General features: G+C 47.3%; 1 protein-coding gene across 1 annotated transcript in view; it reads left to right on the top strand.

Annotated features, from left to right (window-relative positions):
* The window catches only part of LOC148146821 (microtubule-actin cross-linking factor 1, isoforms 6/7-like), a 99,574-nt gene that overhangs the window by 65,369 nt on the left and 16,713 nt on the right, over positions 1 to 17,492 (top strand). Inside the window, exon 9 of the mRNA XM_087996941.1 lies at positions 14,017 to 14,139. Coding sequence (XP_087853067.1) covers positions 14,017 to 14,139 — 123 coding nt within the window. The remainder of the gene's footprint in view (positions 1 to 14,016; positions 14,140 to 17,492) is intronic.

Raw genomic sequence — 17,492 nt, forward strand, 5'->3', positions numbered from 1 at the left:
CCCCTCCAGCACATCTCCTCCACTTCCTGCACCTCTGCCCTTGAACCCCACAACAAGGACAGAACTCCCCCAGTCCTCACCTTCCACTCTACCAACCTCCACATACATCGCATCATCCTCTGCCATTTCAGCCACCTACAAACGGACCCCACCACCAGAGATATATTTCACTCCCCACCCTTATCTGTGTTCCGCAGAGACCATTCCCACTGCGACTCCCTTGTTAGGCCCGTGTCACCCACCAGCCCTCACACCCCCTCCCCTGCCACCGCAGGAATTGCAAAACCTGTGCCCATACTTCCCCCTTACTTCCATCCAAGGCCCCAAAGGACCCTTCCAAATCCATCAGAAATTTACCTGTACTTCTACAAATGTCATTTACTATATCCGTTATTCTCAATGTGATCTCCTCTACATTGGGGAGACAGGACGCCAACTTGCGGAAAGTTTCAGAGAGCATCTCTGAGACACCCACACCAACCAACCCCACCGCCCCATGGCCGAACACTTCAGCTCCCCCTCCCACTCCGCCAAGGACATGCAGGTCCTGGGCCTCCTCTGTTGCCAAATCCTAGCCTGGAGAAAGAACACATTACCTTCTGCCTTGGGACCCTCCAACCACATAGGATCAATGTGGATTTTGCCAGTTTCCACATCTCCTCTCCTCCCACCTTGTCCTATTCCCAACCCTCCAACTTGGCACCACCCTCTTGAACTGTCCCATCTATCCATCTTCCTTCCTACCTATCTGCTCCACCCTCCTCTTGACCTATCACCATCACCCCAACCTTCATCTACCTTTCATATGCCTAGCTACCTTCCCCAGCCCCAACCCCTCCCATTTATTGCTCAGCTCCCTCCGCCCCCCCCCCCTCCCCCCCCCGTGGCCCCACATTCCTGATGAAGGGCTTATGCTCGAAATGTCAACTGTCCTGCTCCTCGGATGCTGCCTGATCTGCCGTGCTTTTCCAGCACCACTCTAATCTAGCCTCTGATCTCCAGCATCTGCAGACCTCACTTTCTCCTATCAAATGAGGCCGTGCAGACAATGAGCTGAGGAACAAGAAAAGGGGCAGTTACATAGCTGGGGAGTGGGCTGTACTGTAGATCTTCAAGGCTTCTTCTCAAACCATGACCGTGTCCATCTCGAAGGAAAAGGGCAGCAGATACATGGAAACATCACACTAATAGAAGTCAGAGAATTGGGATAAGGGGAGCATTTTCAAAATGGCAACCTGTAACTAGTGGAGTGCCCCAGGGGTCAGTGCTCAGCCCACAGTTATATCCTGTACAAGGCAGTCCATCCTGTTTGCAGGATAATGGAAGACAGGAAATGTTGGATCATTAAATTGCATCCTTGTATGGGATTGCTTTCACAGGTATATGGACAAGAATAGAATAATGGAGATGGGTTTCAGGTTGGTTCCACAGGTCAACGCAACATCGAGCCCTGAAGGGTCTGTACTGCACTGTAATGTTCTATGTTCTATTACGAGCATTTGTAAGGTAGATGTTCATAGATCGGGGACCTTTTGGGTATATTAACAATGTGTGAGGAAAGTAATCACCAGGTTTACAGATGAGATAGAAATGGGTGGGGAGGCAATGGGTGAAGGTGACATAAGGAGTTATCCGAGGGATTTAGAAAGCTTAGGCGAATGGGCACAAATTTGACAAATGGAATATAGTGTAGGAAAAGGTAAGGTTATGGACTTTGGTGGGAAGAACAGAGGAGCTGAATCTTATTTAAATGGAGAAAGACTGCAGAAAGCTGCAGCACAGAGGGATTTGGGAGTCTCGTGTGTGAATCACAATTATTGATTTTAATTTCAAAGGAAATGGAGTATAAAAGTGAGGAAGTTTTGCTAAAACTATACAGGCAGTAGTCAGACCACAGCTGGGATACTCTGAACAGGGTTAGTCCCTTGTCTAAGGGAAGATATTCCGACATTGGAGGCAGTCCAGAGAAGGTTCACAGGAATGGAGGAACTGTCTTATGAGGAGAGGTTGGATAGGCTGGAACTGTACTCACTGGACTCTAGAAGAATGTTCCAACCTTATTGGAACATCCAAGATTCTTAAGTGATTTGACAGAGTTGATATGGAGAGGTTGTTTTTCTTTGTGTGGGAGAGTGTAGGACCGGGAGTATCATCTCAGAATAAGAAGTCACCCATTTAAGGCAGAGATGGGGAGGAATTTTTTCTCTCAAAATGGAATGAATCTGAAGATTTTTATCACAGAGGGCTGTTGAGGCAGGGCAGCATGGTGGCTCAGTGGTTAGCACTACTGCCTCACAGCACCAGGGTCCCAGATTCGATTCCAGCCTCAGGCAACTGTCTGTGTGGAGTTTGCACATTCTCTCCGTGTCTGCGTGGGTTTCCTCCGGGTCATCCAGTTTCCTCCCACAGTCACAAAGATGTGCAGGTTAGGGTGGATCGGCCATGTTAAGTTGCCCGTTGTGTTAGGTGCATTAGTCAGAGGGAAATGGGTCTGGGTGGGTTACTCTTCGGAGGGTTGGTGTGGAGTTGTTGGGCCAAAGGGCCTGTTTCCACACTGTAGGGCATCTAATCTAATCTAATTAGTTATATTCAAGGCTGAGACAGAGAGAGTGTTACTCAGGAAAGTAATTGGGGGTTACGGGGAAAAGGTAGGAAAGTAGAGATGAGAACAGCCATGGTCTCATTGAATCTTAAAGCAGACTTGATGGGCTGAATGGCCTACTTCTGTCCTACATTTTATGGTTGAATGGCAGGACTTGAAGCACCTCAGCCAGTGTGGTCCTTGGAAAAGAGGTTTGGGATGGTACCGCTCCATACCAGACCATTATGGAGTGGTGGATAGACCCCTACAATACTTAATATTCCTGAGGACGTGCACTGGATAGAGTGACAGGTTAATCACCTTCCACTCAGCAGATGTGGAGCTGATCATTTCACTCTAGGGATTTGCCTCACAGCGCTAGAGACCCAGGTTCAATTCCCGCCTCAGGTGACTGACTGTGTGGAGTTTGCACGTTCTCCCCGTGTCTGCGTGGGTTTCCTCCGGGTGCTCCGGTTTCCTCCCACAGTCCAAAAATGTGCAGGTCAGGTGAATTGGCCATGCTAAATTGCCCATAGTGTTAGGTGAATAGGGTAAATGTAGGGGAATGGGTCTGGGTGGGTTGGGCTTATTGGGCTGAAGGGCCTGTTTCCACACTGCAAGTAATCTAATCTAATCTAAAGCAGATACCCTAGCCCCTTTCCAGACAGCTCCAGATGATCTCTCTGTTGCAGATTCATATGACCAACTTTCATTTCTAAACCTCAACTTTACCTCAAACTGCATCTTTATATTGAATGAGAAAGAATTTTTAATCTCCTGTAAGAAACAATTGCCTTTTTCTCTTGTATAAATGCTTTATCCGGAGAGTTTTCACAAATGCTGTATGTTTGTTTAATTCTTTTGAACTTGAGCACTGCAGGTTAGAGTGGTGAAGGAGGTATATGGGACATTTGACTTTATTAACTGAAGGATGGAGTTTCAGAGCAGGGAGGAACTGAATAAAACATTGGTTAGGCAACAGCCAATGTGTGCAGTTCTGAATCCACATTCTAGGATGGAGGTGATCACATCCAGTGGAGAGTGTGCAGAGGAGATTTATCAGGATGTTGCCTGGGCTGGAGAGTTTCAGTTAGGAAGAGAGATTGGACAGACTGGGAATGTTTTTCCCCAGGGCAGGATTGACTGGCACAAGGGGCCATAGTTTTAAGATATTAGGAGAATGGTACAGAGGAGACATCAGAGGAAGGTTCATTACGCAGAGAGTTGTGAATGCATGGAATACATTGTTAGCGGTGATGGTGGAAGTTGAGTCATTGGGGACAGTTAAGCGACTGCTGGACGTGCAGATGGATAGCAGTGAGTTGAGGGGTGCATAGGTGAAGTTATTTTACTTTACATTAGGATTAATCCTTGGCACAATACCGTGCTGTACTTTTCAATGTTCAATGGGAGCAAAGGAGACTGAGAGGGGACATGTTTGAGATGCAGAAAATTGGACAGGACAGACAGGAAGGAACTTTTCCCCTTAACGCAGGGATCAATGACCAGGGAGCTGGGGTTTAAGGTAAGGGGCAGGAAGTTTAGAGGGGGATGTGAGGATAAATCATTTCACCCAGAGGGAGGTGGGGAACCTGGACCTCACAGCCTGAGAGGGTGGGAGGGACAGGAACCCTCATCACATTGAAGAGGGATTGAGATGTAATAAGGTGATGGGCCAAGTGCTGAGAAATGGGGCTAGAATCATTAGGTGGTTGTTTATGACTGGTGTAGTCAGACCGAGCTGAAGGGCCTTTCTCTGTGCTGTACATCTGTAATGGAATTCAATGTAGCTAACTGTGAGGTGATTCACTTTGGGAAGAATAACAAAAAGATGGGGTACTGGGCTAATGGTCGGATACTTGGTAGTGTGGATGAGCAGAGGGATCTTGGTGTCCATGTACACAGATCTCTGAAAGTTGCCACCCAGGTAAATAGTGCGGTGAGGAACGCATATGGCGTACTGGCTTTTATTGGTAGAGGAATTGAGTTCCGGAGTCCTGAGGTCATGATGCAGTTGTATAAAACTCTGGTGCGGCCGCATCTGGAATATTGTGTGCAGTTTTGGTCGCCATACTATAGGAAGGATGTGGAGGCACTGGAACGGGTGCAGAGGAGGTTTACCAGGATGTTGCCTGGTATGGAAGGAAGATCGTATGAGGATAGACTGAGACACTTGGGGCTGTTTTCATTAGAGAAAAGAAGGTTTAGGGGTGACTTGATTGAGGTGTACAAGATGATTAGGGGGTTAGATAGGGTTGACAGTGTGAACCTTTTCCCGCGTATGGAGTCGGGTATTACAAGGGGGCATAGCTTTAAATTAAGGGGGGGTAGATATAGGACTGAAGTTAGGGGTAGGTTCTTCACTCAGCGAGTCGTAAGTTCATGGAATGCCCTGCCAGCAGCAGTGGTGGACTCTCCCTCTTTATGGGCATTTAAGCGGGCATTGGATAGGTATATGGAGGATAGTGGGTTAGTGTAGGTTAGGTGGGCTTGGATCGGCGCAACATCGAGGGCCAAAGGGCCTGTACTGCACTGTATTCTTCTATGTTCTATGTTCTATGTTCTATCTCTACAACACTGACATCACTCTTGCTTCATTTGCATATCACTTTAAATCTATGTCCATTGTGTTTACAATCCTGGTACAAGCAGGGACTGTTTCTCCCTGTCTGCTCTGTCCAGCTCTGGTTTTGAAAACCTCTATCACATCTCCCTCTCAGCTGCCCTCTCTCTGGGGAGAACTGTCCCAACGTCTTCAACCTCCCCCCCCATCCCTGAAGTTTCTCATTCCGGAAACCATTCCTGTAAATCACTTCCTGCACTCTCTCCAATGCATTCCCATCTTTCCTATAATGTGGGGCCCACACCCTGTACACAATATTCCAGCTGAGGACCCACAAGGGTCCTGGACAAGTTCAACATCACCCCCCCTGCTATTGTACTCTCTGCCCGGTAATAAAGGCGAAGGTACTGTCTGCTTTATTAACTGCTCTCTCCCCCGGTGCTGCCACCTTCAATGATCTGTGACGTATACCACCCAGCCCCCTGTGCTCCTACTCCCCCTTTACAATTATCCCCGTTATTTTATGTTGCCTTTCAATGTTCTTCCAACCAAAGTGCATCACCTCACACTTCGCTGCACTGAACCTCGTTTATTCACTCCACCAACTTCCTTTAACACCCAGGGATGGAAGCCATCAGGTCCTGGGGATTTGTCATTTCTCAGTTCCATTAATTTCCCTTCTTTTGATGATTTAGTTTAATTTTATTTTGACTCAGTCCCTGATCCTCTGATAATTTCTTTGGGATTTCCCGCAAGCTCTCCGCCTTTCCTGCTTCCCCGTAGTCACTGACAATATCCCTACTGTTAGCCTTCACTGGGACCAGCGGCTTTCCCTTTATAGAACTGTAACATCTCCTCTTATTGTCTATTATGGCTTTTGCAAGTTTCAGTTCATAATCCTTTGTAGCCGCTTTTAAAAAGATGCTTGGTGGATCTTTGTTGGTCTTTGTATTTGACCCGTCCTGTGGGATCCACACTGTTCTTTATGTTTTTATAAGCTCTTCCTTTTAATTGTATGCCATACCTTCCCTGCTCCGATGTCCGTGGCTGTATTTTTGTGAGAGTGAGGTGGAGATTCTCCATCTCCTGGGGACAACCTGCCCCTGAACAGCATTAAATGTTTCTCCAAACACTCTCCTCTGTTCCTCAGTAACTTTACCCTTTAGCAAATATTCCCAGTTTACTGTGGACACTCTCTGCCTCATCCCTTTAAAGTCTGCCTTACCTAAACCCTAAATTCTATTATCCAATTTTTGCCGATCTCTCACAAACGCTACATGAAACTCAATTATATTGTGATCAAAATTTGCAAATACTCACAAACTAGGTCATTAGTTAAACTAGACTTATTGCTCATGACTAGATCCAATATTGCTTGTCTCCTTATTGCATCTAGACATATTGTTGGAGGAATCCATCCTAGAAATTCACAACTTCCCTGGTATTTGCTTGTCTTCCTCTCCCAGTCTGGGTTCAGATTAGAATCCCCCCATTAATACTGCTCTATCCTTGCTATGTAGTTGTCTAATGTCAGCTTTTAGACAATCTAGCAATTCTCAGCTGCTACCAGGTGGTAACATTAGTCACTTTATTGGGAGTTTTCTACAGTCCCCTCAATATTAACAGAGACATGGAGGAGCAGATTAGGAGGCAGATTTTGGAATGGTGCAAAAATAACGGTTGTTGTTATGGGTGACTTTAACTTCCCTAATATTGATTGGAATCTCCTTTGTTCAAATAATTTGGATGGAGCAGTTTTTGTTAGATGTGTCCAGAAAGGATTCCTGACTCAATATGTAGATATGCCGACTAGAGGGGAGGCCATATTGGATTTGGTGCTCAGCAACGAACCATGCCAAGTGTCAGATCTCCCAGTGGGAGAACATTTCTGTGATAGTGATCCCAACATTCTGACCTTTATTATAGTCATGGAGAGGGATAGGAGCAGACTGTATGTGAAAATATTTAATTGGGGTAGAGGCAATTACAATGCTATTAGGCAGGAACTGGTGTGCCTAAATTGGGAACAGATATTCTCAGGGAAGTACATGACAGAAATGTGGAGGTTCGATTTTGCCTGTCCTCGGATGCTGCCTGAATTGCTGTGCTCTTCCAGCACCACTGATCCGAAATGTGGAGGTTGTTTAGGGAGCACTTGCTGATAGTGCTGGATAGATTTGTCTCACTGAGGCAAGGAAGGGATGGTAAGGTGAAGGAACCTTGGGTGACGAGGGATGTGGAACATCTAGTCAAGAGGAAGAAGGAAGCGTACACAAGGTGAAGGAAGCAAGGATCAGGCAGGGATCTAGAGGGTTACAAGCTAGGCAGGGAGGAACTGAAGAATGGACTTAGGAGAGCTAGAAGAGGGCATGAAAAAACTTTTTAGTGGATAGGATTAAGGAAAACCCCAAGGCATTCTACACTTATGTGAGGAACAAGAGGATGGCCAGAGTGAGGGTTGGGCCGATCAGGGATAGTGGAGGGAACTTGTGCCTGGAGTCGGAGGAGGTAGGGGAGGTCCTTAATAAATACTTTGCTTCAGTATTCACTACTGAGAGGGACCTTGTTGTTTCTGAAGACAGTGCGAAACAGACTGACATCCACAAACAGCTTGATGTTAAGGAGGAGGATGTGATGAAAATTTTGAAAGACATAAGGATAGATAAGTCATACAGGATATACCCAAGGTTACTACAGGAAGCAAGGGAAGAGATTGCTGCGCCTTTGGCAATGATCTTTGTGTCCTCACTGTCCACTGGAGTAGTGCCAGATAATTGGAGGGTGGCAAATGTTATTCCCTTGTTCAAGAAAAGGAATAGGGATAATCCTGGGAATTACAGACCAGTCTTACATCTGTGGTGGGCAAAGTATTGGAGAGGATTCTGAGAGACAAGATTTATGATTATTTGGAAAACCATAGTTTTATTAGAGATAGGAGAAAGTGAGGACTGCAGATGCTGGAGATCAGAGCTGAAAAATGTGTTGCTGGAAAAGCGCAGCAGGTCAGGCAGCATCCAAGCATTCCAGCAACACATTTTTCAGCTTTGATTAGAGAGTCAGCATGGCTTAGTGAGGGGCAGGTCATGCCTCACAAACCTTATTGAATTCTTTGAGGATGTGACAAAACACAATGATGAAGGTAGAGCAATGGATGTGGTGTACATGGATTTTAGAAAGGTGTTTGATAAGGTTGTCTATGGTAGGCTCATTTAGAAAGGGAGGATGCATGGGATACAGGGAAATTTGCCTGTCTGGATACAGAATTGGCTGGCCTATAGAAGACAGAGGGTGGTAGTAGATGGAAAGTATTCAGCCTGGAGCTCGGTGACCAGTGGTGTTCTGCAGGGATCTCTTCTGGGACCTCTGCTCTTTGTGATGTTTATAAATGACTTGGATGAGGAAGTGGAAGGGTGGGTTAGTAAGTTTGCCGATGACACGGAGTTTAGTGGAGTGATGGATAGTGTGGAGGGATGTTGTAGGTTGCAACAGGACATTGACAGGATGCAGACTTGGACTAAGAAGTGACAGATGGAGTTCAACCTGGAAAAGTATGAAGTGATTCACTTTGGAAGGTGAAATTTGAATGCAGAATACAGGGTTAGAGGCAGGATTCTTGGCAGTGTGGAGGAACAGAGGGATCTTGGGGTCCATGTCCATAGATCCCTCAAAGTTGCCATCCAGGTTGATAGGGTTGTGTTGGCTTTCATTAACAGAGGGATTGGGTTTAAGAGCTGCGAGGTTATGCTGCAGCTCTGCGAGGTTATGCTGCAGCTCTGCGAGGTTATGCCGCAGCTCTGCGAGGTTATGCCGCAGCTCTGCGAGGTTATGCTGCAGCTCTGCGAGGTTATGCTGCAGCTCTGCGAGGTTATGCTGCAGCTCTGCGAGGTTAGCCCACACTTGGAATATTGTGTTCAGTTCAGGTCGCCTCATTATTGGAAGGATGTGGAAGCTTTAGAGAGTGTGCAGAGGAGATTTCCCAGGAAGCTGCCTGGACTGGAGGATGTGTCTTATGGAGAAAGGTTGAGCGAGGTAGGGCTTTTCTCATTGGAGCAAAGAAGGAATGAGAGATGACTTGATAGAGGTGTATAGGATGATGAGAGGAGTAGATAGAGTGGATAGCCAGAGACTTCTTCCCAGGGCAGAAATGGCTATCACGGGGAGGGATAATTCTAAGGTGATTGGAGGGAGATTTAGGGGCAATGTCAGAGGTCGGTTCTTTACACAGAGAGTGGTGGGTGTGTGGAATGCACTGCCAGCAGTGGGAGTAGAGTCGGAGACATTAGGGACATTTGGATAGGCACATGGATGATAAGGGGATGTAGGTTCGTCTGATTTTAGAGTAGGACAAAAGGTCGGCACAACATTGAGGGTTGAGGGGTCTGTACTGTGCTGGACTGTGCTGGACTGTGCTGGTCTGTTCCATGTTCTGACATGGTTTATGAATGGAATTGGTATCAGATCTGTTTCAAGTTAACACAGACCAGCATCAAGCTTCACAGTTAAAAGGATAATTGATTCAAAGTCCTTTCTGGATTTTCATTGGGAATAAAGAGATAACATTGTTCACAAGAAACTACAGACACTAAGGTTATAACAGGGCTTTTGCCCGAAACGTCGATTTCGAAGCTCCTTGGATGCTGCCTGAACTGCTGTGCTCTTCCAGCCCCACTAATCCAGGATTAGCCATAAGAAAGTCCCAAGATGTTTCTGAGCTAAACCAGGGGCCTGTGTTTCAATTAGTTTTTTGCAGAAGTGAAGAAGTTAGCATTTGAATCCAGATCCATTAGCTGCGATGGATTTGGTAGTTGGATAGTTTTCTTGCTGATTTTCCAGCTCAGTGAGTGACAGCGAAGATTATTACTGCATTCTGCTTCTGTATTTATGGCCCTTCCAGCCTCCCAGTTACCTAACAACAGGCCAGTGAGATATCACTGATGTGCTTCCACTGTCGGCCTGGAACAGTTTCCTGTAGATGCTCCAAGGTCTCCCTTTGTCTGAGCTGCTTGCCTTCAGAATCAGTCTTGGCTGGAAAGCAAAGGTGGCTACTGTTACTGGGTGACCTAAGCAGGAGCTAAGTCAAGTTCCACCTGAAATAGTCCTTCTAGAGGGACAGCTCCTTTCCCACCTGTCACTCTGGACTTTCCACCTGGTCTTTGCCCAGTCGATGTCCTTAAACAACTCATCAAGGAACTCTGAAAACCCTTGATGGGGTTTTAGCAATATTTTTACCGTAACCAACGACCTTCCCCATTGATTTCCTGAGAATGTTCTGGACGATGATGACACTGGCAGGGTAATCTGCCTGGAGAACGTCTCTGGAGTTGCTTTCGTGTTTAGTACCAATCTATTCTCCAGTTGTCTGTCTACCTCTCATTTCTGTTCCTCAGTTCTCTATAGTGTTTATATTCAACCTGATTCTATTATGAAACTGGCATCTGTTTTATGATCTTTCTTCTGATTTATCTGACCATCCATTTCTTTCATCTTCCAGGGAGTTTGTTCTTTGTTACCCCTCCCTTTGATTGTCAGAGAGATGCACTTTGACTCTGCCCCTAACCATCTCCTCTCCAAAGACAGATTTCCAATATCCCTTTCCATCACTAAACTGAACGTAACTGAATTATGGTCACTCTCTCCAAAGTGCTCACCTACAACTAAATCAAACACCTGGCCTGGTTCATTACCAAGCACGAGATCCAGTGTGGCCTCCCCTCTTGTCGGCCCTTCGACATACTGTGTCAGGAAACCCCCCCGTAGACATTGGACAGAAACTGATCCATCCGACACACTAGAGCTATAACATTTCCAATCAATGTTGGGGAAGATAAAGTCCCCCATAATGACCACCCTGTTCCTTTCACTCCTACCTAGGATAATGTTGCTAATCCTCTCTTCCACATCCTGGAACTCCGTGGAGGCCTATAAAAAACTCCAAGCAGTCTGACCTCTCCGCTCCTGTTTCTAACCTCAGCCCACACTACCTCAGTAGATGAGTCCTCATCAAAAGTTCTCTCAGCCACCATTATACTATCTTTGACTAACAAGGCCACGCCTTCCCCTCTTTTCCCGCCTTGCCTGTTTTTAATGAAACATCTATTGCTCACCCTGCTCTATCCATGTCTCCGAAATGGCCACAATATTGAAGTCCCAGGTACCTATCCATGCTGCAAGCTCACCTACCTTATTTCGGAGACTTCTGGCGTTGAAGTAGATGCACGTCAAACCAGCTTGTTGCCTGCCAGCACATTCCTGTGACCCTAAAATCCTGTCCCAGTCTTCCCTACTCTCATCCTCCTGTGCACTGTAGTTACACCTCCGGTTCCCACTCCCCTGCTGAGCTAGTTTAAACCCACCCGAATAGCACCAGCAAATTTCCCACCCAGGATATTAGTACCCCTCTGGTTCAAGTGAAGACCGTCCTGTTTGTACAAGTCCCACCTTCCCCAGAATGAGCCCCAATTATCCAAGAAACTAAAACCCTCCCTCCTGCACCATCCCTGTAGCTGATATCTCTCCCTATTCCTTGCCTCGCTATCACGTGGCACAGGTAACAATCCAGAGATAACAACTCTGTTTATTCTAGCTAAACTGGAAGGGGACTAATATACTGCAGGGAGATTTGCTAGAGCTGCTCAGACGTTTGCAGCAGCAACAGTATGTGATGGATGGCAGTTTTCGGAAGGGCAGCTAGTGCAGGAGTCTGTTGTGGATATCCCCATTTCAAACAGGTATGCTGTTTTGGAAAATGTAGGGGGTGATGGATTCTCAGGAGAACGTATCTCGAACAGCCAAGTCTCTGGTATTGAGACTGGCTCTAATGCAACGAGGGACACGTTGGTTTTGTTTCTCAATTTCCCTCTGACTCTTGGGGGTCTATAATACAATCCCAATAAGGTGATCATCCCTTTCTTATTTCTCAGTTCCACCCAAATAACTTCCCTGGATGTATTTCCGGGAATATCCTCCCTCAGCACAGCTGTAATGCTATCCCTTATCAGAAATGCCACTCCCCCTCCTCTCTTGCCTCCCTTTCTATCCTTCCTGTAGCATTTGTATCCTGGAGCATTAAGCTGCCAGTCCTGCCCATCCCTGAGCCATGTTTCTGTAATTGCTATGATATCCCAGTCCCATGTTCCTAACCATGTCCTGAGTTCATCTGCCTTCCCTGTTGGCCCCTTGCATTGAAATAAATGCAGTTTAATTTATTAGTCCTACCTTGTCCCTGCCTGCCCTGACTATTTTACTCATTCCTGTTCTCAGCTGTACCCGTCTCAGATCGATCTCTTTCCTCACTATCTCCCTGGGTGCCCCCCGCCCCCCCCACCTTACTAGTTTAAATCCTCCCGAGCAGCTCTAGCAAATTTCCCTGCCAGTATATTAGTCCCCTTCCAATTTAGGTGCAATCTGTCCTTCTTGTACAGGTCACTTCTTCCCCAAAAGAGATTCCAATGATCCAAAAATGAGAATCCTTCTCTCATACACCAGCTCCCCAGCCATGCATTCATCTGCTCTATCCTCCTATTCCTGCCCTCACTAGCTCTTGGCACTGGGAGTAATCCAGATATTACTACTCTCGAGGACCTCCTTTTTAAATTCCTGCCTAACTCTCTGTAATCTCCCTTCAGAATCTCAACCTTTTCCCTTCCTAAATCGTTGGTTCCAATGTGGACAATGACCTCCTGCTGGTCCCCCTCCCCCTTGAGAACATTCTGCACCTTCTCTGAGACATCCTTGATCCTGGCACCAGGGAAACAACACACCATTCTGCTTTTTCTCTGCTGGCCACAGAAACGTCTGTCTGTACCTCTGACCAGAGAGTCCGCTAACACAATTGATCTCTTGGAAGCCGACGTACCCCTCGTTGCATTAGAGTCAGTCTCAATACCAGAAACTTGGCTGTTCGTGCTACGTTCCCCTGAGAATCCATCACCCCCTACATTTTCCAAAACAGCATACCTGTTTGAAATGGGGATAGCCACAGAAGACTCCTGCACTAGCTGCCTACCTCTCTTACCCTTCCTGGAGTTAACCCATCTATGTGACTGTATCGGAGACTTTCCCCCCTTCCTATAACTGCCATCCATCACATACTGTTGCTGTTGCAAATTTCTTATTGCCACCAACTGTCTCTCCAACCAATCCATTCAATCTGATAGGATTCGCATCCAACAGTATTTATGACAGATATAATCTGCAGCAACCCTTAAACTCTGCTTTCACTCCACAGATGCTGTCAGACCTGCTGAGTTTTTCCAGCTATTTCTGTTTGTGTTTCTGATTTCCAGTATCCAAAAGTTCTTTCTTTTTTTTTATCCTGGATAGATCCCTCCACAATTTGCAGGAATTAACTCATCTCCAGTTAACATTTTTATCCTACATTGCTCCTTTTCGTTCTCCAAATATAATACGGACCTGATGATACTATGATCACTGTTCCCAATACTCCATCCCAGTTGGCATTCTGCACTTAACCAATTTCGATCCTCATGACTAGCTTCAATAATGTCACCTTCCCCACTGGGTGAAAATGCTTCTTTCCTCAATGGCCTGCTTCAGAAGTTCCTCCCTTTTCTGACCTTAACATAATTATAGGCCATTCATGACTTGGGTCATTCCAATCTTCTACTGTCATAAATCTCATAAATCCCGACCAATTCCAAGCAAATCTGTCCTTCTATACATTTTCCACCGGATCATGGCCTATTGAATACAGCTGGTCCAGCCTTGGTACCTTGTTTCTTAGCTCTGACCAATTAGAAACCTTAAGCACATTGTCTCACTTCATTGAATTACTGCCTTTAATCAATTGTAGCTCTGTGCCCTTAGCTGCTGTTGTTGTTGGGTTTCTATGGTTTTGGTTTCTGTATTCCAGGAGGTCTGTGAGGAGATTGAAACTCTGCAGAATGATGTGAAGTCATTGAGGAGCCTTGGAGAGGGACTGATAGACTCCATCAGAAGTGAAGACACGTGTGAGGTAGTGAAGCATCAAGATGAGGTGAGCAAGTGAATTGACTAATGAGGAGGAAACATTGGAAGCAGTTCAGGGGAGGTTTATCAGACTAATCCCTGGAATGAGCGGTTATCTTATGAGGAAAGTTTGAACAGACTGGGCTTGTATCTGCTGAAGGTTAGAAGATTAAGAGGCAACTTAATTAGACAACCCTGGGGGGGGGTCTTACTCGAGTAGATGAGGAGGGGATGCTTCCTCCTGTGGGAGAATCTAAAACTAAGGGTCATTGTTTAAATCTCAGGGTTCACCCGTTTAAAACAGTATCTGAATCATCTCTTCCTCAAAGATCACCCATTGTTCATTAAAATTCGACTTGCCATCTCTGGTTCCATTTTATTCTGGCAAGATGCCCCCCTTTCACATTCCACTTAACCCTCTTCTAATTTAATAGCTCAGTTTGTTTCCTGTTAATCTCTGTTACTAATCACAACTTTGTACAGTGATCAGTCTTACCCCATTTCTCCCCCTCAAACCCGTGTCTCCTTGACCCACCTCATTCCCCAACACCAGCTCCAGCAAAGCCTCCATTCCAGTTGGACTGATCAAGGATGTTCTCCTGAAATTACCATCAGAAATTACTGCCCCTTTTTATCTAATGCTATCCCAATTGATATTCAAGATCACAAGAACTAGGAACAGGAGTAGGTCATTCAGCCCCTCGAGCCTGCTCTGCCATTTAATGGAATCATGGCTGATCGGACATTCCTTCCACCCCTTTTCCCTGTAACCCTTGATTGTCTGAATGATCTGTCTGACTCAGCCTTAAATATACACACGGTCTTTGCCCCCAATGTTCTTTGTGGCAAGGAGTTTTAAAGACTCTCAACCCTCTGAGCCCCTTGTGTCTGTCTGAGACTTCCCTTGTCCCTGTCTGAGCCCCTTGTGGCTTTCTGAGACTTCCCTTGTCCCTGTCTGAGCCCCTTGTGTCTGTCTGAGACTTCCCTTGTCCCTGTCTGAGCCCCTTGTGTCTGTCTGAGACTTCCCTTGTCCCTGTCTGAGCCCCTTGTGGCTGTCTGAGACTTCCCTTGTCCCTGTCTGAGCCCCATGTGGCTGTCTGAGACTTCCCTTGTCCCTGTCTGAGCCCCTTGTGGCTGTCTGAGACTTCCCTTGTCCCTGTCTGAGCCTCTTGTGGCTGTCTGAGACTTCCCTTGTCCCTGTCTGAGCCCCTTGTGTCTGTCTGAGACTTCCCTTGTCCCTGTCTGAGCCCCTAGTGGCTGTCTGAGACTTCCCTTGTCCCTGTCTGAGCACCTTGTGGCTGTCTGAGACGTCCCTTGTCCCTGTCTGAGCCTCTTGTGGCTGTCTGAGACTTCCCTTGTCCCTGTCTGAGCCCCTTGTGTCTGTCTGAGACTTCCCTTGTCCCTGTCTGAGCCCCTAGTGGCTGTCTGAGACTTCCCTTGCCCCTGTCTGAGTCCCTTGTGGCTGTCTGAGACTTCCCTTGTCCCTGTCTGAGCCACTTGTGGCTGTCTGACACTTCCCTTGTCCCTGTCTGAGCCCCTAGTGGCTGTCTGAGACTTCCCTTGTCCAGTCTGAGCACCTTGTGGCTTTCTGAGACGTCCCTTGTCCCTGTCTGAGCCCCTAGTGGCTGTCTGAGACTTCCCTTGCCCCTGTCTGAGCCCCTTGTGGCTGTCTGAGACGTCCCTTGTCCCTGTCTGAGCCCCTTGTGGTTTTCTGAGACTTCCCTTGTCCCTGTCTGAGCCCCTTGTGGCTGTCTGAGACGTCCCTTGCCCCTGTCTGAGCCCCTTGTGTCTTTCTGAGACTTCCCTTGTCCAGTCTGAGCCCCTTGTGGCTTTCTGAGACTTCCCTTGTCCCTGTCTGAGCCCCTTGTGGCTATCTGAGACTTCCCTTGTCCCTGTCTGAGCACCTTGTGGCTTTCTGAGACTTTCCTTGTCCCTGTCTGAGCCACTTGTGGCTGTCTGAGACTTCCCTTGTCCCTGTCTGAGCCCCTTGTGGCTGTCTGAGACTTCCCTTGTCCCTGTCTGAGCCCCTAGTGGCTGTCTGAGACGTCCCTTGTCCCTGTCTGAGCCCCTAGTGGCTGTCTGAGACTTCCCTTGCCCCTGTCTGAGCCCCTAGTGGCTGTCTGAGACTTCCCTTGTCTCTGTCTGAGCCCCTTGTGGGTTTCTGAGACTTCCCTTGTCCAGTCTGAGCCCCTTGTGGCTGTCTGAGACTTCCCTTGTCCCTGTCTGAGCCCCTTGTGGCTGTCTGAGACTTCCCTTGTCCCTGTCTGAGCACCTTGTGGCTGTCTCAGACGTCCCTTGTCCCTGTTTGAGTCATTTGTGGCTGTCTGAGACGTCCCTTGTCCCTGTCTGAGCCCCTAGTGGCTGTCTGAGACTTCCCTTGCCCCTGTCTGAGCCCCTTGTGTCTGTCTGAGACTTCCCTTGCCCCTGTCTGAGCCCCTTGTGTCTGTCTGAGACTTCCCTTGTCCCTGTCTGAGTCCCTTGTGGCTGTCTCAGACGTCCCTTGTCCCTGTTTGAGTCATTTGTGGCTGTCTGAGACGTCCCTTGTCCCTGTCTGAGCCCCTAGTGGCTGTCTGAGACTTCCCTTGTCCCTGTCTGAGCCCCTAGTGGCTGTCTGAGACTTCCCTTGTCCCTGTCTGAGCCCCTTGTGGCTGTCTGAGACTTCCCTTGTCCCTGTCTGAGCCCCTTGTGTCTGTCTGACACTTCCCTTGTCCCTGTCTGAGCCCCTTGTGGCTGTCTGAGACTTCCCTTGTCCCTGTCTGAGCCCCTAGTGGCTGTCTGAGACTTCCCTTGTCCCTGTCTGAGCCCCTTGTGGCTGTCTGAGACTTCCCTGTGGAATTGGTCCTTTGTAGCAGTCTCGTGATTTGAAATTTGTAGAACACCTTGATGCAGTGACCTGTACCTCAAGGACATCCCACCATTTCAACGTGACAATACTCAATACAGCATTACTGGCGCACATTGACAACCATCTTCATATTGACTGCAGAACTCAAGACCGAGCAGATTGCTCTGGGAAATGATATGGGGTTGAAGAGAAATCAGAGTTAACAGCTCTGAGGAAGAGTCACCGGACCCAAAACCCTGGCTCTGACTTCTCTTCACGGATGCTGCCAGATCTGCTGAGCTTTTCCAGCAGCTTCAGTTTTGTTTCTGATTTCCAGCATCTGCAGTGTTTTTGATCTTTATTTGATTATTCAGTAGTGGATGTGTCACAAGGGCTGCTGCCTGGGCTGCAGTGGTTCAGTGGGTCACGGTTTATCTGTTGCTGTGTGATAAAAACAATGACTGCAGATGCTGGAAACCAGATTCTGGATTAGTGGTGCTGGAAGAGCACAGCAGTTCAGGCAGCATCCAAGGAGCTTCAAAATCGACGTTTCAGGC

This window comes from Chiloscyllium plagiosum, unplaced genomic scaffold (genome assembly GCF_037043375.1).
Source record: "Chiloscyllium plagiosum isolate Xiang-an unplaced genomic scaffold, Cpla_swu_hap1 HiC_scaffold_19, whole genome shotgun sequence".
Classification (NCBI taxonomy): Eukaryota; Metazoa; Chordata; class Chondrichthyes; order Orectolobiformes; family Hemiscylliidae; genus Chiloscyllium; species Chiloscyllium plagiosum.